Source organism: Melospiza melodia, chromosome Z (assembly GCF_035770615.1).
Source record: "Melospiza melodia melodia isolate bMelMel2 chromosome Z, bMelMel2.pri, whole genome shotgun sequence".
NCBI lineage: Eukaryota > Metazoa > Chordata > Aves > Passeriformes > Passerellidae > Melospiza > Melospiza melodia.
In genome coordinates this window covers 14,619,059-14,640,756 of record NC_086226.1, presented here as the reverse complement: position 1 = coordinate 14,640,756, position 21,698 = coordinate 14,619,059, and the positions used below count along the sequence as shown (strand labels likewise).

The window sequence follows — 21,698 nt, the reverse complement described above, 5'->3', positions numbered from 1 at the left end:
CAGCATATCTGTTGATTTTCCTTTGCTCTCATCTTTGAAGCTTCATCCCTTGTCTATCCATCTGCAAAAATAGCCTGTAAACCCAAGGCAAATTTACTATCCTTTGTATTTTTCCTCTTCTGGAAAAGCTGAGGCTCGTGTGATCTTCTCCTGTCATCTAGACTTTGATTCCCATCTTGGCTCTGGCTAAGAGCAGAACAAATTTAATTTATTGCCTGCTAGTATGATCTGCTAGCAAAGGTCACATTTAGAGCTAAGCATGATGCTTCTCTCCCTCCGTTGAATACACATCTTTGTGTCAAGGCCTGGTGACTTCCAGGAGCACCTGGAAGCTACTGCCAAGGACAACAGTCTCACTCTTGCTGGTTTTGACACTCATGGGTTGGTAGGATTTTGATCTACGTCGACAGTGATCTACAGGAACTGGATCCTTGACACCAAGTGCCTTCAAGCAACATTTCTAAGCAGAGTGGGCAATGAAGTCCAGATACTAGTGAGTTGTGGTTTGTTTTAACTCTGTCTAACATATGGTACACTATCCCAAAACATGTTATTTTTGAGTGCTTCAGGCATTTAAAACTTAGGTTTATTCTTGTCAACACTTTTCTGTCCTCTCTTCAGAAATCTGCATGTCCAGCTGCTAATTTCTTTCTCAGCTTGTTGAAAAGGTACCAGTCAGACAAGACTTGTTTCTTGACCCAGAGATGGGGCAAGCGTCACCGTTAGGCCGGACGTGGCATACACACGTGATCAGGGTCCAAGAAGAAAAAGGTTTGTTTCTTTTATTCTGCATGTTCTCCAGCTTATACACTCTTAACAAAGCGTGATCTCAAGTCACTAACTACATCACAATAACTTCTTCTATCCATTGGTGCAAAGCAATTAACGCCAATATAACTGGCAAAAGTTTTACAGAAATTTATAAGGCACATATGCACATCTACTTCGGCACCTAGTCTAGCATACGCAAATTTTCCTGTATCTCTTCTAATGGGTTTCCATGCTGACGGCCTTGTCTTCTTCCTTGCTATGGATACACTCAAAAACCATCAACTGCTATTTCTTCCGTGAACTCGGCTTTGCTTGCAGGCCAGCTGTCAAGCCCCTCCAAAGGTCAGCATGCACCCGCGTGCTCAAGGAGCAACTGCAGCCTGCAATAGTCCTGGAAATTTATTATCTTTGCTTCGTTTGCCATCTAAATGTCACTGAAGAAGTCAGGCTTTTCCAAACCAGCTAGGATGCCACCTAGAAGAAGCAGACTTGCTTTCAGTCAAAGCTTTTGGGACCAAGAGTCATGTTTGCTTGCATTGCTTGGATGCCGCTTGGATTGGCGCATTCTCTGAGTTCCCCTGGCATGCCTTGAGCCCTGCCTTTGTGAGTGAGGAGAATTTCCCAGGCTTTTCTTTTGCATCAGCTGTACAGAAGGTTGTCTTGCTGGGCACAAGAAAGCCACAGAGCAGCTGCCATTGTGAGGTCAAGCCAGAGGTGCCACGTCACAGTGCTGTCAGCACAGCGTTGTCCCGGTTCGGGCCAGGCCTGGTCGTCCAGAGTAGCTCTTCCGCTGGCTCCCTGCAGGAGGATCCTTGTGCTCAAGGAGCTCTCAGCAGACGGCCTGCACCCCAAGAGGAGTCTTGGCTTTCCCTTGGGTGGCACTCAGCGTGCAAACACGCACAGCGCTGCCAAAATGATCGGGCAAGTCTGTGCCGCCGTTTGCACCGTCTTTTCTGTTGTCTATTCTGGCTACTACCTGACCCAGCTGACTCGTAAGTAAAGGTTTCTCCTGGGGCTGGCATCGCCTGACTTTTGCTTGGCTCTGCTCTTTATGCCGCACCAGTGGCCCAGTTTCTTTGGGAACAAAATGGCCATGAAGGTGCCACCGCTTTGGTCAATGTCCTGCCAGCAGCATCAGCTACAAAGGGGGAATCTGTAGCATCTGTACTGGGTGGCGCATGCAGAGGATTTGCCATGCAACCTGCAGCGGTTGCCTTCCCTCCCCGGGAGAGTGAGCGGCAGCGGAATCTGTCATTTATTTCCTCAGCTTGCTGCTTCAAGCAAGACAAGCTGCAAATTGCAGACTCTGAGGGCAGATCCTCAGAAGTACTTCTACCAACTCAGTGCTTCTCTCCAGGAGTGAAGGAAAGCACCTTTTGCTCCATATTCTGCCCCTCAGAGGCCTTGGCTGCATGACTTGAGCCTCTGATGCTGTGCCAAGACTGCGATTGCCTTGGCGATGCAGCACAAACTCCAGTGCAGGGAGGGTTTGCTGCTGAGCCCAGCAGCTGTTCCTGGGCTGCTTCAGCAGGGAGCTGCCACAGGGAAGGGACCCTTTGTGGAAGCTTTGCTGGGCTATCATCTTCAGCCAAGGCATGGGAATTAGGGCATGCAATTTGAAAGAATGTATATGGAAAATGCAGGAAAGGCAAGAGGGAAATGTAGCTTGAGCTGTTAGGCACAAGAGAAGCTCAAAGTTTTGAAGAGCAGCGGGCATTTCCAGCACCGTCTTCCTATTTCTCTCTTGGCAAAAGAGGCCCAACTGTAGACAGAGGTTCCTCTCGCGTCCATCTTGTTCTCTTGCTTGCTGTGGGAAAGAGCTGTTGCTCCTGGAGGCATGTTGGGAAAGGGAAATGCTCTGTGTTGGGACTGCCTTGTGTTGTGGGAGTGGCCAGCACAGGCACTTTTCTAAGGGCCTCTGGTTCCTTTTGCTTTGCTGGCTGCAGGTCACCTGACACGCGGATGGAGACAAGCCTGTCCTTTGGTGAGTGGCAAAGGAAGCTGTGACGTTGCTGGCGTGTGAGAATTGTGCAGCAATTCTGCCAGCTTGGCCTGTTGCAGCCGAGTGTGGAGTGCCGGCGTGGGAGGCTGAAGGAAAGGCCAGCTGCCCGGTGGCATCAGCAGTAGCAAAGGGAGCACTGGCTGTTTGCTGATTTTCCAGGGAAAAGCCTTTCAAGAGATGAAAGGCAAATGGGACAGCTCCAAGGCATCTTGCTGCTTCTAGGCAGCAGGGAAGCTCAAATGCACAGCAAGATGGAGTAGCAGCTCGTTCAGCCAGCTTCCTCGGGTTTGCGTGACTCAGAGGCCCACTTGTATCAAAGTCTATGATTTGCCCTTCTTCTGGGTCCTTTCCCAGCTCAATAGAAAGCAGCTCCTAGGGCACTGGCTTTTGCCCATCTCTCTCACTTCTGTCTGCCTGCAGGGCACAACAGCAGGGTCAGCAGCTCCTCTGGCTGCCTCTGTCATTGAGAAAGAGGATGAAGAGGAGCAAAGGAAGATGAAGCCTTCAGCCGCTGTCCCTTCACAGCCGGAACTTGCAGAGCCAGTAAGTGACAGCTGAGCTTGGCACTGCCTTTGGTGCAGGGCCAGGCTACCCATTTTGGAGCAGCCCTTGTTGCTCGTGGCTGAAGATGCTGGCGGCCGTGTGCCTGCTGTGACGTAGTGCGGCTTCAGGCAAGCCGGGGAGCCCTGGCCAATGGGTTCTGAAGTTTGACATTTAAGCTGGGATGCTGAGAGGGTGCCATAGTGTCTCTTGGGATCAGACAGGAGGCAGCATTCAGTGACTCTCAGTGCAGGAGTCAGCCCCTTGTGCCCGTTGTCAGTGCAGGCTGCCAGTGGTCAGCGGACAGCGCGGCCCAAATTCGCAGTTGACAGCCTTGCAGGGTACCTGGGAGACACTGGCCCCTGGAAAGGACCTGCTCTCTCCGTGGACTAATTAGCTTCAGGCTGTGCTTCACTTCCAGCCGGTCAGAGCAGAGTTTGGAGAGGAGAATCCTCGGCAGCCCTGCAGTGTAAAAGGGCGGGTGGGTCTGGGCAGGACTGGAAAGGGGCTCCCAAGGGCCGCTCCCTAAAGGCTGCCATAGAGAAGGGAAATCCGTGAAACAGATCAGAGAAGGGACACGCTGCGGGCTTCTGAGCAGACTGTTGCATGCCAACTCCGGGCTGATTTCATTCCGGCCCAGGAAAAGACAGGAGGAGGAAAGCAGCAAGGCTCTGGGGCCCTGCTCTGATCTCTTTGTGGATCTTGGCAGCCCCATCGATACCTTGTTGCCAGTGTCTTGCAGAAAAGCTGAACAGGTGGAGCATGGAGGTGGTCGGGAGGGGCTGGATCCAAGTAGCCTTTGGGCTTCTCCCGAAGGTGCCTTTGAGAAGGGGACATGGGAACTGCCTCAGCTGGAGAGGCCTGGCCGTGGCTGGCAGCACCTTCCCAAGGCCTTGCTTTTGCTGTGCGCTTCGGGGGGGCATGTGTGCCAGCCACCCTTCTGACGGGCAATCCTTTCTTGTCCCAGCGCAAGACAGGCTCTGCCATTCAACCTGGTGCCGCCGGACCAGCATGGCCTGCAGCAGCCAGCTCAAGCCCCGCTGCCGGCACTTCCTGCAGCAGCGCAGCCCAGCAGCCCGAGATGAGGGAGGAGCGGGGCCTGAAGACACTGAGTACGTCCGTCCGGTGCATTTCTTGTCTGCCAGAGCAGGCTGTTGCGCGCGTGTCTGGGTGTAGGCTGCGCCAGATGCTGCCCCTCGGTCTCAGAGGCACTTAGGCCTCTCTGCAGAAGGTGTTGTTGTGCTCTGAGGCAGCGCGGCAGCGCTCAGGGAGTCCCTGCTGCCTGTGAGGGCGGCTGGGCCTGGCTTGGCCCTGCCTGGGCTGCCTTCTGGGCCAAAGACAAAAGCAGAGATTGTTTCTGCTTGAGCAGAAGGCTGGCACCTAGCAAGTGACTATTGCCCAGGGAGCTGTCTGGCCCCAGCTCTTTTCTGGCTCTGGTTCTTACTCCTCCTCCGGCCCAGACACTTTGTGCCCCTGGCAGTGGACCTGCCAGTGATGGTGGGTGTGACTGCGGAGGCTGCAAAGGCCCTTGGTTACCTCTTAGGGCCCCCTTCTTAAGGGCTCATCATTTTGGCTTATCGCGTGGGATGCTGCTCTTGAAAGAAACCAAGGCCTTCTTGGAAAGGCCACCTGATGAAAGGTGGAGAAGATGGCCCTCCCACTTGCTGGTCTCAGCAGCTGGAAGCCAAGGGCCCGCAAAGGGCCCAGAGCTGCGGGCAGTGGGGCTGCCTTTGGGACGCTCTGGGCAGCGGCGTCTCTGTGTGCGAGTGAGCGCCCTGCACTGCTTTTGTCTTTCAGGGAGCATCGTGAGTCAGGGCCAGCCTACAGGCAAATACACGGCATTTGAGGAACTCGGGCGAGGGTAAGCGTGACGTCAGCTCATTTTACAAAAGTGTGGGCCAGGTCTTTGGCTGGTGCAATATCAAGCGTGAAGTCAGGCAAGCTCCAAACATGGTCAGGCTCTGGCTTGACCTCGTATCGCCTGCCTGGACTGCTCGGTCAGAGCAATGCAAAGGCCTCATTAAAGACAAGTTAATGCTGGCAGTGTCTTGCTTGCAGCAGTGAGGAGCAGGAGCTGGGAAAACCCCTGGCCCTGCAGCTTTGTGGCCTGAAAGAGCCCCTTGCCATGCAAGAAAGATCAGATTGTCCAGGACAGTCTTGTGACTCAAATTGTTCTCCCTTTTTTGACACACACATGCATGCAGACCCGCACAAGGAGAGAGTTCCCCTTAGGTTCTGAAATGACCTGGCAGGGTGTGCGCCTTGGAGATTTCCAGCGGCCCTTGGTCTTCATGCTGCACCTTAGTGCTGTTCCCTTGGACAGCCTGCCCCGCATGGCAGAGGGCTGACGTGCTGTTGGCCGAAGAGATGCTGCAGCCAGGCATTTTTTCTAAGGAAGGCGTCCAGTCAGCCGGGGGAGATCTGCTGCCTGGGCTTGCTTTCACTGCCAAAGGGATAAAGGTCTCTTTCTGCTGCTTTTGTCTTTCTAGAGGGTTTGGAGCTGTTTATAAAGCCCTTGACACCAGCAGCGGACAACAGGTAAAGTGCCAACAGCCCCATGCCATTTTGCAGCTCTGGAGCGCTTTGCCCGCTGCTGTGAGCTGTGCTTGGAGGTTTGGGTGGCAGCTCCATGTCTGCAGCAGAGGCTGTTCCTCTGAAATACAGTCTAGGCTCAGGGGGCAGAATGCATTTGGGATGGCTTTTGGTGCTTCTGCTAAGCTCTGCTGTCTAGTGACAAGGCACTTTGGCCCAGCGTGCTGCCTCATTGCAGCAGCACTCGCTCCGTGCTCCTTGTGATCTCGAGCAGGGTGCGTCTTCTCAAGGTACCGGTGGCCAATGTCATTGCAGGTGGCAATCAAGATCATGTCACTCGAGGAGGAGATGTCCGAGGAGCTGGCTGCCAATGAAATCCTGGCCATGAGGGACAACAGGAGTCCCAATATCGTTACCTACTTAGACAGGTTGGCATATTCTGGTGTCAATGTAGCTTTAGCTGGTGCAAGCGCAAAGAGACGATGCTTTTGGTCGCTGGCAGAGAACAGAGCTGGGGATGATTTCTCTGCTGGTCTCCAGAGCGTGGGAGGAGGTGGAGCTGGTGTTCAATAGTCTCTTGTGGCACACGTAGCCTGGAGAGCAGCTGCAAAAACCTGTCTCAGGCCCTGGGGTGACGGAGGCTGTGCCCATTCTGTTTCTCCATGCCGTGGTTTTCTTCTTTCAGCTACCTGGTGGATGCGGAGCTCTGGCTGGCCATGGAGTTCATGGACGGCGGCACCTTGTTTGATGTGCTGAGGGCAGTGTACCTGGAGGAAGGACAGATAGGCGCTGTCTGTCGGGAGGTGAGGGATCCCGCTTGTGCTTACCCAAGACTGCCTGGATGCTGCTTGTCAGCTGGAGCTTAACGAGAGCCGAGATTTCTTGCTCTCACCTTTCTTTTGCTGCTGCTGCTGCTGCTGCTGTCACACCACACAGGAGAAGAAAGAGCATGGGAAGTGTACTGCCTGCCGGTGCCCTCGCACTCCTCAGGCTCTGTTCTTGCACTCTTCCATCCTGTCTGTCCTCCGGCCTTGGTGCTCGCTCACTGGCTCAATTTCTCTTTCTTCCTCTTCTCAGCTTTGCCTGGGAATGTTTGCCTGGAGCCTGTCTGTCTGTCCTACATTGCTTGCCACTGGAAGGCAGCATGCGGCTGGCAGAATTTCAAGCTAAGGGCAAAGAGCTGTCCTCAGCTTCAAAGGATAGCATTGCAGCCTGGATGGCGATGCATTCAAAGGTCAACAGCTCAAAGGTGCTGCTGTCACCAGCAGCTTCCTCTTCTGCTGCCACTAGGCTTCCCCAAAATTCTTGGCCCTGCCGCCTCCCAGCCAAAGGTGGCGCGCTTCCTACCCAAGGCCGGTGGAACTTTTGGGAGCCCGGATGCCTTTGCTTGGAAATCTAGAAAAAACTTCCAAGAGTGTTGAAGCAGCAAGCTCTTCATGGTGACAGCAGCGTGATGTTTCGCCCTCGCTCACAATTCCCTGAGAAAGCCGCCAATCCCGTTGAGCTCTTTCCTTGCGGGTGGGATGAAATCAGATCCTGCACGTTAACTTTCCCTCCCTCCTTTTTCTCTCTCAGTGCCTGCAAGGACTGCATTTCCTTCATTCCCGCCAAGTCATCCACAGAGACATCAAAAGTTGCAACGTCCTGGTGGGCACGGACGGATCCGTCAAGTTGGGTGGGTATCCCTGCTGGGTGGCAGCATGTCCAGCATATGCCGTGCGCTTGCATTTTGGTGACGGCCACTGGGGCAGAAGCGCGGCTTGGCCAGTGCGTGAATCGTCAGGGTGTTTTTGAAGCGGCCGATGCCTTATTTGCCTGGCTCCAGGCCCGTGGAAGGAGAGCTCAGCTGCTTTTTCAGTTAGATTCAGCATGGCCTGGTCAGGGCAATGGTTTTGGCCACTTTGCCAGTGGTAGCTGGCTTTGTCAGGCTTTGTTTTTGTCCTCAGGTGACTTTGGCCTCTGTGCTCAGCTCAGCCCTGAGCACAGCAAGCGCAGCTCCAGCGTCGGCACTCCCAGCTGGATGGCACCGGAGGTGGTGAGAGGAGAAGCCTACGGCCCCAAAGTGGACATCTGGTCCCTGGGGATCATGGGGCTGGAAATGGTGGAAGGGGAAGCTCCTTACCAGCGGGAAGCCCGTCTCCGGGTAAGGTGCAGCTTAGCAAGAGGGCTCTGTGTGGAGAGAGCTGTGTGTGGCTAGCAAAGGAGCAGGTGGAGTGTCCTCTTGCATCCATGTGCTGTAGGTTTTTGAACTGCTAGAAAGGAACGGGCCCCCAAAACTGCAGAACCCCAGGCACCACTCGGCTCTCCTGCGCGACTTCCTCCGCTGCTGCCTGCAGGCAGATGAGGACAGGCGCTGGTCTGCCCAGGAGCTCCTACAGGTAAGAAAAAGCAAAGGGGCAAAAAGCCCTGGCAGCTGAGGACACCTGCATGAAGGAATGAGGAGGAGTGTGGGCCACGTGGCACAGAAAGCTGCCAGGACAGGAAGGCGCAGGGGCACATGCTGCCCTCAGTGCTCTTTGTGTGTCTTGCTGGTAGCCAGGGAATCCTGCTTGAGCCCGCCAGGATGTGATCCTGGAAAGTAAGAGTTCCTTTCTTTGTTCTTTTTCCTCTGGGCAGCATCCCTTCGTGACCTCAGGCGATCCTGCCTCCAGCCTGGCTGCTCTGATCATCTCAGCCAAGCGAGTGCAGGAAGACTGGAGAGGAGACACCTGCGCCTGAGGAGGCCCTGATGCCCCGCCAGCCAAGAGGAGGGAAAAGGGGATGTGTCATCTTTAGGCAGAGCTTCAGCCATTCCCCGAGTTTGAAGAGGAGCTGTGCCGTAGCTAGGAAACATGATAGTGTAGATATTTGCTCAGTTGAGCTGTTAGGTTAGCTGTTAGGTTAGGTTGGGTTAGGTTAGGTTGGGTTAGGTTAGGTTGGGTTAGGTTAGGTTAGGTTAGGTTAGGTTAGGTTAGGTTAGGTTAGGTTAGGTTAGGTTAGGTTAGGTTAGGTTAGATATGTTGTTAGGTTCAATTGAAAGCTCTGTTGTTTTTCTTTCTGCAAAAGGTGAAAATTTAAAAAAATTAGGAAATACAGGGATCAACTTTTAAGGACTATGGAACATAGACATCTTGGATAGTAGAGGATTGTTTATCTTAGGATAGAGTGTTGTTAATTTAGGGAAGCTTTGAAGTAGAAATGAAAGAATTGTCATAATAAGAATTAAGCAGTGAGAGGAAAAGCTGGGCTGCAGCAGAACTGGAGCCTGCAGGCGCTCCAAGCTGTCAGCCTGAGCAGGCCACCTGCAGGACAGAATGATGAAGAAGCAGCGAGGCGATACTTTGTTTCAGCCCGAGTGTCAATAAAAGTCGAAAATACCAGAGTGTTGTAAGGCTGCCTTCCTTGCCGGGCTGTAGCTAAGTGGACAGTCCATTTCAGAGGCCCAAAGAACAAAGTGAGGTAAGCAGCTTTGCTTACCTGAAGTGTGGCATGCCTGTGGGAAGCTGAGAGACCTACAGGTAATGAACACCAGGTAATGAGCTGCCATTCAGGACAACACTAGGAGGCAGATGTGCAGTCCTTTCTGGGCCTCTTGTCTTGATCAGATGTCAGGCTGATCAGCAGCAATCACCATTTTGTTGCCACCCTCCTCTCACTATGTCACTATGTGGGATGGAATGGCATTCTCACAGCGGCATCTGGCATTTCCTCCCTGCTTCTCTTTTCCCCAGGGACCCTCTGGGCCAGCCTCATCCCCCACAGGGGTGTGCAACCACCAGGGCCACCTGCAGAGCCCCATTCCCACTCTGCTGCCTCCTTGGCCTTTTCCCACATCTGGGCCAGCCTGCTGTTGCCAGGTGTTGGAAACATGCACACAGCATAGCACACCTGTCATTGAGCAATTTGATGCAGGAGCCCCTGCTGAGCACGGCTCTCCACCCCGGCCCTTTTCCCACCGAGCTGTGGCTCCATTTCGCCTCCATCTGCTGGCATAGCCACTGTGAGGGACTGCTCAGGGACTGGATGCTCCTTGAATGTTGCCCACAGGCCTGATTTCCACGCCTCCCCATTCCTCCTACCCCTAAGGCTGCCTCAGCCGTCTGAACACAATTTTTCTTACTCTAATGGCTTCCTGTGCCTTACTTGATACTGTAAGCAGAAGTACACCGTTTTGATTGTCTTTCTTCTAGAATTAATAAAAATAAGTTGGAAATACTCCTAGATTTTGCCATTTAAAACTTGAGGCAAGTGCAAAAAGTAGAGAAGTTTTCTGTGCAGCTTTTCAGGTAATTTGAGGTCTCCTTCCTCTTCACTCACTTTCAGCATATCTGTTGATTTTCCTTTGCTCTCATCTTTGAAGCTTCATCCCTTGTCTATCCATCTGCAAAAATAGCCTGTAAACCCAAGGCAAATTTACTATCCTTTGTATTTTTCCTCTTCTGGAAAAGCTGAGGCTCGTGTGATCTTCTCCTGTCATCTAGACTTTGATTCCCATCTTGGCTCTGGCTAAGAGCAGAACAAATGTAATTTATTGCCTGCTAGTATGATCTGCTAGCAAAGGTCACATTTAGAGCTAAGCATGATGCTTCTCTCCCTCCGTTGAATACACATCTTTGTGTCAAGGCCTGGTGACTTCCAGGAGCACCTGGAAGCTACTGCCAAGGACAACAGTCTCACTCTTGCTGGTTTTGACACTCATGGGTTGGTAGGATTTTGATCTACGTCGACAGTGATCTACAGGAACTGGATCCTTGACACCAAGTGCCTTCAAGCAACATTTCTAAGCAGAGTGGGCAATGAAGTCCAGATACTAATGAGTTGTGGTTTGTTTTAACTCTGTCTAACATATGGTACACTATCCCAAAACATGTTATTTTTGAGTGCTTCAGGCATTTAAAACTTAGGTTTATTCTTGTCAACACTTTTCTTTCCTCTCTTCAGAAATCTGCATGTCCAGCTACTAATTTCTTTCTCAGCTTGTTGAAAAGGTACCAGTCAGACAAGACTTGTTTCTTGACCCAGAGATGGGGCAAGCGTCACCGTTAGGCCGGACGTGGCATACACACGTGATCAGGGTCCAAGAAGAAAAAGGTTTGTTTGTTTTATTCTGCATGTTCTCCAGCTTATACACTCTTAACAAAGCGTGATCTCAAGTCACTAACTACATCACAATAACTTCTTCTATCCATTGGTGCAAAGCAATTAATGCCAATATAACTGGCAAAAGTTTTACAGAAATTTATAAGGCACGTATGCACATCTACTTCGGCACCTAGTCTAGCATACGCAAATTTTCCTGTATCTCTTCTAATGGGTTTCCATGCTGACGGCCTTGTCTTCTTCCTTGCTATGGATACACTCCAAAACCATCAACTGCTATTTCTTCCGTGAACTCGGCTTTGCTTGCAGGCCAGCTGTCAAGCCCCTCCAAAGGTCAGCATGCACCCGCGTGCTCAAGGAGCAACTGCAGCCTGCAATAGTCCTGGAAATTTATTATCTTTGCTTCGTTTGCCATCTAAATGTCACTGAAGAAGTTAGGCTTTTCCAAACCAGCTAGGATGCCACCTAGAAGAAGCAGACTTGCTTTCAGTCAAAGCTTTTGGGACCAAGAGTCATGTTTGCTTGCATTGCTTGGATGCCGCTTGGATTGGCGCATTCTCTGAGTTCCCCTGGCATGCCTTGAGCCCTGCCTTTGTGAGTGAGGAGAATTTCCCAGGCTTTTCTTTTGCATCAGCTGTACAGAAGGTTGTCTTGCTGGGCACAAGAAAGCCACAGAGCAGCTGCCATTGTGAGGTCAAGCCAGAGGTGCCACGTCACAGTGCTGTCAGCACAGCGTTGTCCCGGTGCGCGCCAGGCCTGGTCGTCCAGAGCAGCTCTTCCGCTGGCTCCCTGCAGGAGGATCCTTGTGCTCAAGGAGCTCTCAGCAGACGGCCTGCACCCCGAGAGGAGTCTTGGCTTTCCCTTGGGTGGCACTCAGCGTGCAAACGCGCACAGCGCTGCCAAAATGATCGGGCAAGTCTGTGCCGCCGTTTGCACCGTCTTTTCTGTTGTCTATTCTGGCTACTACCTGACCCAGCTGACTCGTAAGTAAAGGTTTCTCCTGGGGCTGGCATCGCCTGACTTTTGCTTGGCTCTGCTCTTTATGCCGCACCAGTGGCCCAGTTTCTTTGGGAACAAAATGGCCATGAAGGTGCCACCGCTTTGGTCAATGTCCTGCCAGCAGCATCAGCTACAAAGGGGGAATCTGTAGCATCTGTACTGGGTGGCGCATGCAGAGGATTTGCCATGCAACCTGCAGCGGTTGCCTTCCCTCCCCGGGAGAGTGAGCGGCAGCGGAATCTGTCATTTATTTCCTCAGCTTGCTGCTTCAAGCAAGACAAGCTGCAAATTGCAGACTCTGAGGGCAGATCCTCAGAAGTACTTCTACCAACTCAGTGCTTCTCTCCAGGAGTGAAGGAAAGCACCTTTTGCTCCATATTCTGCCCCTCAGAGGCCTTGGCTGCATGACTTGAGCCTCTGATGCTGTGCCAAGACTGCGATTGCCTTGGCGATGCAGCACAAACTCCAGTGCAGGGAGGGTTTGCTGCTGAGCCCAGCAGCTGTTCCTGGGCTGCTTCAGCAGGGAGCTGCCACAGGGAAGGGACCCTTTGTGGAAGCTTTGCTGGGCTATCATCTTCAGCCAAGGGATGGGAATTAGGGCATGCAATTTGAAAGAATGTATATGGAAAATGCAGGAAAGGCAAGAGGGAAATGTAGCTTGAGCTGTTAGGCACAAGAGAAGCTCAAAGTTTTGAAGAGCAGCGGGCATTTCCAGCACCGTCTTCCTATTTCTCTCTTGGCAAAAGAGGCCCAACTGTAGACAGAGGCTCCTCTCGCGTCCATCTTGTTCTCTTGCTTGCTGTGGGAAAGAGCTGTTGCTCCTGGAGGCATGTTGGGAAAGGGAAATGCTCTGTGTTGGGACTGCCTTGTGTTGTGGGAGTGGCCAGCACAGGCACTTTTCTAAGGGCCTCTGGTTCCTTTTGCTTTGCTGGCTGCAGGTCACCTGACACGCGGATGGAGACAAGCCTGTCCTTTGGTGAGTGGCAAAGGAAGCTGTGACATTGCTGGCGTGTGAGAATTGTGCAGCAATTCTGCCAGCTTGGCCTGTTGCAGCCGAGTGTGGAGTGCCGGCGTGGGAGGCTGAAGGAAAGGCCAGCTGCCCGGTGGCATCAGCAGTAGCAAAGGGAGCACTGGCTGTTTGCTGATTTTCCAGTGAAAAGCCTTTCAAGAGATGAAAGGCAAATGGGACAGCTCCAAGGCATCTTGCTGCTTCTAGGCAGCAGGGAAGCTCAAATGCACAGCAAGATGGAGTAGCAGCTCGTTCAGCCAGCTTCCTCGGGTTTGCGTGACTCAGAGGCCCACTTGTATCAAAGTCTATGATTTGCCCTTCTTCTGGGTCCTTTCCCAGCTCAATAGAAAGCAGCTCCTAGGGCACTGGCTTTTGCCCATCTCTCTCACTTCTGTCTGCCTGCAGGGCACAACAGCAGGGTCAGCAGCTCCTCTGGCTGCCTCTGTCATTGAGAAAGAGGATGAAGAGGAGCAAAGGAAGATGAAGCCTTCAGCCGCTGTCCCTTCACAGCCGGAACTTGCAGAGCCAGTAAGTGACAGCTGAGCTTGGCACTGCCTTTGGTGCAGGGCCAGGCTACCCGTTTTGGAGCAGCCCTTGTTGCTCGTGGCTGAAGATGCTGGCGGCCGTGTGCCTGCTGTGACGTAGTGCGGCTTCAGGCAAGCCGGGGAGCCCTGGCCAATGGGTTCTGAAGTTTGACATTTAAGCTGGGATGCTGAGAGGGCGCCCGAGTGTCTCTTGGGATCAGACAGGAGGCAGCATTCAGTGACTCTCAGTGCAGGAGTCAGCCTCTTGTGCCCGTTGTCAGTGCAGGCTGCCGGTGGTCAGCGGACAGCGCGGCCCAAATTCGCAGTTGACAGCCTTGCAGGGTACCTGGGAGACACTGGCCCCTGGAAGGGACCTGCTCTCTCCGTGGACTAATTAGCTTCAGGCTGTGCTTCACTTCCAGCCGGTCAGAGCAGAGTTTGGAGAGGAGAATCCTCGGCAGCCCTGCAGTGTAAAAGGGCGGGTGGGTCTGGGCAGGACTGGAAAGGGGCTCCCAAGGGCCGCTCCCTAAAGGCTGCCATAGAGAAGGGAAATCCGTGAAACAGATCAGAGAAGGGACACGCTGCGGGCTTCTGAGCAGACTGTTGCATGCCAACTCCGGGCTGATTTCATTCCGGCCCAGGAAAAGACAGGAGGAGGAAAGCAGCAAGGCTCTGGGGCCCTGCTCTGATCTCTTTGTGGATCTTGGCAGCCCTATCGATACCTTGTTGCCAGTGTCTTGCAGAAAAGCTGAACAGGTGGAGCATGGAGGTGGTCGGGAGGGGCTGGATCCAAGTAGCCTTTGGGCTTCTCCCGAAGGTGCCTTTGAGAAGGGGACATGGGAACTGCCTCAGCTGGAGAGGCCTGGCCGTGGCTGGCAGCACCTTCCCAAGGCCTTGCTTTTGCTGTGCGCTTCGGGGGGGCATGTGTGCCAGCCACCCTTCTGACGGGCAATCCTTTCTTGTCCCAGCGCAAGACAGGCTCTGCCATTCAACCTGGTGCCGCCGGACCAGCATGGCCTGCAGCAGCCAGCTCAAGCCCCGCTGCCGGCACTTCCTGCAGCAGCGCAGCCCAGCAGCCCGAGATGAGGGAGGAGCGGGGCCTGAAGACACTGAGTACGTCCGTCCGGTGCATTTCTTGTCTGCCAGAGCAGGCTGTTGCGCGCGTGTCTGGGTGTAGGCTGCGCCAGATGCTGCCCCTCGGTCTCAGAGGCACTTAGGCCTCTCTGCAGAAGGTGTTGTTGTGCTCTGAGGCAGCGCGGCAGCGCTCAGGGAGTCCCTGCTGCCTGTGAGGGCGGCTGGGCCTGGCTTGGCCCTGCCTGGCCTGCCTTCTGGGCCAAAGACAAAAGCAGAGATTGTTTCTGCTTGAGCAGAAGGCTGGCACCTAGCAAGTGACTATTGCCCAGGGAGCTGTCTGGCCCCAGCTGTTTTCTGGCTCTGGTTCTTACTCCTCCTCCGGCCCAGACACTTTGTGCCCCTGGCAGTGGACCTGCCAGTGATGGTGGGTGTGACTGCGGAGGCTGCAAAGGCCCTTGGTTACCTCTTAGGGCCCCCTTCTTAAGGGCTCATCATTTTGGCTTATCGCGTGGGATGCTGCTCTTGAAAGAAATCAAGGCCTTCTTGGAAAGGCCACCTGATGAAAGGTGGAGAAGATGGCCCTCCCACTTGCTGGTCTCAGCAGCTGGAAGCCAAGGGCCCGCAAAGGGCCCAGAGCTGCGGGCAGTGGGGCTGCCTTTGGGACGCTCTGGGCAGCGGCGTCTCTGTGTGCGAGTGACCGCCCTGCACTGCTTTTGTCTTTCAGGGAGCATCGTGAGTCAGGGCCAGCCTACAGGCAAATACACGGCATTTGAGGAACTCGGGCGAGGGTAAGCGTGACGTCAGCTCATTTTACAAAAGTGTGGGCCAGGTCTTTGGCTGGTGCAATATCAAGCGTGAAGTCAGGCAAGCTCCAAACATGGTCAGGCTCTGGCTTGACCTCGTATCGCCTGCCTGGACTGCTCGGTCAGAGCAATGCAAAGGCCTCATTAAAGACAAGTTAATGCTGGCAGTGTCTTGCTTGCAGCAGTGAGGAGCAGGAGCTGGGAAAACCCCTGGCCCTGCAGCTTTGTGGCCTGAAAGAGCCCCTTGCCATGCAAGAAAGATCAGATTGTCCAGGACAGTCTTGTGACTCAAATTGTTCTCCCTTTTTTGACACACACATGCATGCACACCCGCACAAGGAGAGAGTTCCCCTTAGGTTCTGAAATGACCTGGCAGGGTGTGCGCCTTGGAGATTTCCAGCGGCCCTTGGTCTTCATGCTGCACCTTAGTGCTGTTCCCTTGGACAGCCTGCCCCGCATGGCAGAGGGCTGACGTGCTGTTGGCCGAAGAGATGCTGCAGCCAGGCATTTTTTCTAAGGAAGGCGTCCAGTCAGCCGGGGGAGATCTGCTGCCTGGGCTTGCTTTCACTGCCAAAGGGATAAAGGTGTCTTTCTGCTGCTTTTGTCTTTCTAGAGGGTTTGGAGCTGTTTATAAAGCCCTTGACACCAGCAGCGGACAACAGGTAAAGTGCCAACAGCCCCATGCCATTTTGCAGCTCTGGAGCGCTTTGCCCGCTGCTGTGAGCTGTGCTTGGAGGTTTGGGTGGCAGCTCCATGTCTGCAGCAGAGGCTGTTCCTCTGAAATACAGTCTAGGCTCAGGGGGCAGAATGCATTTGGGATGGCTTTTGGTGCTTCTGCTAAGCTCTGCTGTCTAGTGACAAGGCACTTTGGCCCAGCGTGCTGCCTCATTGCAGCAGCACTCGCTCCGTGCTCCTTGTGATCTCGAGCAGGGTGCGTCTTCTCAAGGTACCGGTGGCCAATGTCATTGCAGGTGGCAATCAAGATCATGTCACTCGAGGAGGAGATGTCCGAGGAGCTGGCTGCCAATGAAATCCTGGCCATGAGGGACAACAGGAGTCCCAATATCGTTACCTACTTAGACAGGTTGGCATATTCTGGTGTCAATGTAGCTTTAGCTGGTGCAAGCGCAAAGAGACGATGCCCTTTGGTCGCTGGCAGAGAACAGAGCTGGGGATGATTTCTCTGCTGGTCTCCAGAGCGTGGGAGGAGGTGGAGCTGGTGTTCAATAGTCTCTTGTGGCACATGTAGCTTGGAGAGCAGCTGCAAAAACCTGTCTCAGGCCCTGGGGTGACGGAGGCTGTGCCCATTCTGTTTCTCCATGCCGTGGTTTTCTTCTTTCAGCTACCTGGTGGATGCGGAGCTCTGGCTGGCCATGGAGTTCATGGACGGCGGCACCTTGTTTGATGTGCTGAGGGCAGTGTACCTGGAGGAAGGACAGATAGGCGCTGTCTGTCGGGAGGTGAGGGATGCCGCTTGTGCTTGCCCAAGACTGCCCGGATGCTGCTTGTCAGCTGGAGCTTAAGGAGAGCCGAGATTTCTTGCTCTCACCTTTCTTTTGCTGCTGCTGCTGCTGCTGCTGTCACACCACACAGGAGAAGAAAGAGCATGGGAAGTGTACTGCCTGCCGGTGCCCTCGCACTCCTCAGGCTCTGTTCTTGCACTCTTCCATCCTGTCTGTCCTCTGGCCTTGGTGCTCGCTCACTGGCTCAATTTCTCTTTCTTCCTCTTCTCAGCTTTGCCTGGGAATGTTTGCCTGGAGCCTGTCTGTCTGTCCTACATTGCTTGCAACTGGAAGGCAGCATGCGGTTGGCAGAATTTCAAGCTAAGGGCAAAGAGCTGTCCTCAGCTTCAAAGGATAGCATTGCAGCCTGGATGGCGATGCATTCAAAGGTCAACAGCTCAAAGGTGCTGCTGTCACCAGCAGCTTCCTCTTCTGCTGCCACTAGGCTTCCCCAAAATTCTTGGCCCTGCCGCCTCCCAGCCAAAGGTGGCGCGCTTCCTACCCAAGGCCGGTGGAACTTTTGGGAGCCCGGATGCCTTTGCTTGGAAATCTAGAAAAAACTTCCAAGAGTGTTGAAGCAGCAAGCTCTTCATGGTGACAGCAGCGTGATGTTTCGCCCTCGCTCACAATTCCCTGAGAAAGCCGCCAATCCCGTTGAGCTCTTTCCTTGCGGGTGGGATGAAATCAGATCCTGCACGTTAACTTTCTCTCCCTCCTTTTCCTCTCTCAGTGCCTGCAAGGACTGCATTTCCTTCATTCCCGCCAAGTCATCCACAGAGACATCAAAAGTTGCAACGTCCTGGTGGGCACGGACGGATCCGTCAAGTTGGGTGGGTATCCCTGCTGGGCGGCAGCATGTCCAGCATATGCCGTGCGCTTGCATTTTGGTGACGGCCACTGGGGCAGAAGCGCGGCTTGGCCAGTGCGTGAATCGTCAGGGTGTTTTTGAAGCGGCCGATGCCTTATTTGCCTGGCTCCAGGCACGTGGAAGGAGAGCTCAGCTGCTTTTTCAGTTAGATTCAGCATGGCCTGGTCAGGGCAATGGTTTTGGCCACTCTGCCAGTGGTAGCTGGCTTTGACAGGCTTTGTTTTTGTCCTCAGGTGACTTTGGCCTCTGTGCTCAGCTCAGCCCTGAGCACAGCAAGCGCAGCTCCAGCGTCGGCACTCCCAGCTGGATGGCACCGGAGGTGGTGAGAGGAGAAGCCTACGGCCCCAAAGTGGACATCTGGTCCCTGGGGATCATGGGGCTGGAAATGGTGGAAGGGGAAGCTCCTTACCAGCGGGAAGCCCGTCTCCGGGTAAGGTGCAGCTTAGCAAGAGGGCTCTGTGTGGAGAGAGCTGTGTGTGGCTAGCAAAGGAGCAGGTGGAGTGTCCTCTTGCATCCATGTGCTGTAGGTTTTTGAACTGCTAGAAAGGAACGGGCCCCCAAAACTGCAGAACCCCAGGCACCACTCGGCTCTCCTGCGCGACTTCCTCCGCTGCTGCCTGCAGGCAGATGAGGACAGGCGCTGGTCTGCCCAGGAGCTCCTACAGGTAAGGAAAAGCAAAGGGGCAAAAAGCCCTGGCAGCTGAGGACACCTGCATGAAGGGATGAGGAGGAGTGTGGGCCACGTGGCACAGAAAGCTGCCAGGACAGGAAGGCGCAGGGGGACATGCTGCCCTCAGTGCTCTTTGTGTGTCTTGCTGGTAGCCAGGGAATCCTGCTTGAGCCTGCAAGGATGTGATCCTGGAAAGTAAGTGTTCCTTTCTTTGTTCTTTTTCCTCTGGGCAGCATCCCTTCGTGACCTCAGGCGATCCTGCCTCCAGCCTGGCTGCTCTGATCATCTCAGCCAAGCGAGTGCAGGAAGACTGGAGAGGAGACACCTGCGCCTGAGGAGGCCCTGATGCCCCGCCAGCCAAGAGGAGGGAAAAGGGGATGTGTCATCTTTAGGCAGAGCTTCAGCCATCCCCCGAGTTTGAAGAGGAGCTGTGCCGTAGCTAGGAAACATGATAGTGTAGATATTTGCTCAGTTGAGCTGTTAGGTTAGCTGTTAGGTTAGGTTGGGTTAGGTCAGCATAGGTTGGATTAGATTAGGTTAGGTTAGGTTAGGTTAGGTCAGCATAGGTTGGATTAGATTAGGTTAGGTTAGGTTAGGTTAGGTTAGGTTAGATATGTTGTTAGGTTCAATTGAAAGCTCTGTTGTTTTTCTTTCTGCAAAAGGTGAAAATTTAAAAAAATTAGGAAATACAGGGATCAACTTTTAAGGACTATGGAACATAGACATCTTGGATAGTAGAGGATTGTTTATCTTAGGATAGAGTGTTGTTAATTTAGGGAAGCTTTGAAGTAGAAATGAAAGAATTGTCATAATAAGAATTAAGCAGTGAGAGGAAAAGCTGGGCTGCAGCAGAACTGGAGCCTGCAGGCGCTCCAAGCTGTCAGCCTGAGCAGGCCACCTGCAGGACAGAATGATGAAGATGAAGAAGCAGCGAGGGGATACTTTGTTTCAGCCCGAGTGTCAATAAAAGTCGAAAATACCAGAGTGTTGTAAGGCTGCCTTCCTTGCCGGGCTGTAGCTAAGTGGACAGTCCATTTCAGAGGCCCAAAGAACAAAGTGAGGTAAGCAGCTTTGCTTACCTGAAGTGTGGCATGCCTGTGGGAAGCTGAGAGACCTACAGGTAATGAACACCAGGTAATGAGCTGCCATTCAGGACAACACTAGGAGGCAGATGTGCAGTCCTTTCTGGGCCTCTTGTCTTGATCAGATGTCAGGCTGATCAGCAGCAATCACCATTTTGTTGCCACCCTCCTCTCACTATGTCACTATGTGGGATGGAATGGCATTCTCACAGCGGCATCTGGCATTTCCTCCCTGCTTCTCTTTTCCCCACTTTTCACCCCAGACCCCCAGGGACCCTCTGGGCCAGCCTCATCCCCCACAGGGGTGTGCAACCACCAGGGCCACCTGCAGAGCCCCATTCCCACTCTGCTGCCTCCTTGGCCTTTTCCCACATCTGGGCCAGCCTGCTGTTGCCAGGTGTTGGAAACATGCACACAGCATAGCACACCGGTCATTGAGCAATTTGATGCAGGAGCCCCTGCTGAGCACGGCTCTCCACCCCGGCCCTTTTCCCACCGAGCTGTGGCTCCATTTCGCCTCCATCTGCTGGCATACCCACTGTGAGGGACTGCTCAGGGACTGGATGCTCCTTGAATGTTGCTCACAGGCCTGATTTCCACGCCTCTCCATTCCTCCTACCCCTAAGACTGCCTCAGCCGTCTGAACACAATTTTTCTTACTCTAATGGCTTCCTGTGCCTTACTTGATACTGTAAGCAGAAGTACACCGTTTTGATTGTCTTTCTTCTAGAATTAATAAAAATAAGTTGGAAATACTCCTAGATTTTGCCGATTAAAACTTGAGGCAAGTGCAAAAAGTAGAGAAGCTTTCTGTGCAGCTTTTCAGGTAATTTGAGGTCTCCTTCCTCTTCACTCACTTTCAGCATATCTGTTGATTTTCCTTTGCTCTCATCTTTGAAGCTTCATCCCTTGTCTATCGATCTGCAAAAATAGCCTGTAAACCCAAGGCAAATTTACTATCCTTTGTATTTTTCCTCCTCTGGAAAAGCTGAGGCTCGTGTGATCTTCTCCTGTCATCTAGACTTTGATTCCCATCTTGGCTCTGGCTAAGAGCAGAACAAATGTAATTTATTGCCCGCTAGTATGATCTGCTAGCAAAGGTCACATTTAGAGCTGAGCATGATGCTTCTCTCCCTCCGTTGAATACACATCTTTGTGTCAAGGCCTGGTGACTTCCAGGAGCACCTGGAAGCTACTGCCAAGGACAAAAGTCTCACTCTTGCTGGTTTTGACACTCATGGGTTGGTAGGATTTTGATCTACGTCGACAGTGATCTACAGGAACTGGATCCTTGACACCAAGTGCCTTCAAGCAACATTTCTAAGCAGAGTGGGCAATGAAGTCCAGATACTAATGAGTTGTGGTTTGTTTTAACTCTGTCCAACATATGGTACACTACCCCAAAACATGTTATTTTTGAGTGCTTCAGGCATTTAAAACTTAGGTTTATTCTTGTCAACACTTTTCTTTCCTCTCTTCAGAAATCTGCATGTCCAGCTACTAATTTCTTTCTCAGCTTGTTGAAAAGGTACCAGTCAGACAAGACTTGTTTCTTGACCCAGAGATGGGGCAAGCGTCACCGTTAGGCCGGACGTGGCATACACACGTGATCAGGGTCCAAGAAGAAAAAGGTTTGTTTGTTTTATTCTGCATGTTCTCCAGCTTATACACTCTGAACAAAGCGTGATCTCAAGTCACTAACTACATCACAATAACTTCTTCTATCCATTGGTGCAAAGCAATTAACGCCAATATAACTGGCAAAAGTTTTACAGAAATTTATAAGGCACGTATGCACATCTACTTCGGCACCTAGTCTAGCATACGCAAATTTTCCTGTATCTCTTCTAATGGGTTTCCATGCTGACGGCCTTGTCTTCTTCCTTGCTATGGATACACTCAAAAACCATCAACTGCTATTTCTTCCGTGAACTCGGCTTTGCTTGCAGGCCAGCTGTCAAGCCCCTCCATAGGTCAGCATGCACCCGCGTGCTCAAGGAGCAACTGCAGCCTGCAATAGTCCTGGAAATTTATTATCTTTGCTTCGTTTGCCATCTAAATGTCACTGAAGAAGTTAGGCTTTTCCAAACCAGCTAGGATGCCACCTAGAAGAAGCAGACTTGCTTTCAGTCAAAGCTTTTGGGACCAAGAGTCATGTTTGCTTGCATTGCTTGGATGCCGCTTGGATTGGCGCATTCTCTGAGTTCCCCTGGCATGCCTTGAGCCCTGCCTTTGTGAGTGAG

At 52.8% G+C, this 21,698-nt stretch overlaps 2 protein-coding genes across 2 annotated transcripts; both read left to right on the top strand.

The window, feature by feature from the left end:
- The first annotated feature begins 1,684 nt into the window (after positions 1-1,684).
- On the top strand, positions 1,685-8,563 carry LOC134432426 (serine/threonine-protein kinase PAK 3-like). Its single transcript, XM_063181137.1, has 13 exons — positions 1,685-1,763; positions 2,718-2,755; positions 3,194-3,320; positions 3,380-3,391; positions 4,291-4,425; positions 5,111-5,174; positions 5,803-5,851; positions 6,161-6,273; positions 6,531-6,648; positions 7,421-7,520; positions 7,792-7,988; positions 8,086-8,223; positions 8,462-8,563. The coding sequence occupies exons 1-13, from the start codon at positions 1,685-1,687 to the stop codon at positions 8,561-8,563; spliced, it is 1,272 nt and encodes a 423-aa protein (XP_063037207.1).
- A 3,265-nt stretch (positions 8,564-11,828) lies between these two features.
- LOC134432588 (serine/threonine-protein kinase PAK 3-like) lies at positions 11,829-18,708 on the top strand. Its single transcript, XM_063181452.1, has 13 exons — positions 11,829-11,907; positions 12,862-12,899; positions 13,338-13,464; positions 13,524-13,535; positions 14,435-14,569; positions 15,255-15,318; positions 15,947-15,995; positions 16,305-16,417; positions 16,676-16,793; positions 17,566-17,665; positions 17,937-18,133; positions 18,231-18,368; positions 18,607-18,708. The coding sequence occupies exons 1-13, from the start codon at positions 11,829-11,831 to the stop codon at positions 18,706-18,708; spliced, it is 1,272 nt and encodes a 423-aa protein (XP_063037522.1).
- The last annotated feature ends 2,990 nt before the right edge of the window (positions 18,709-21,698 follow it).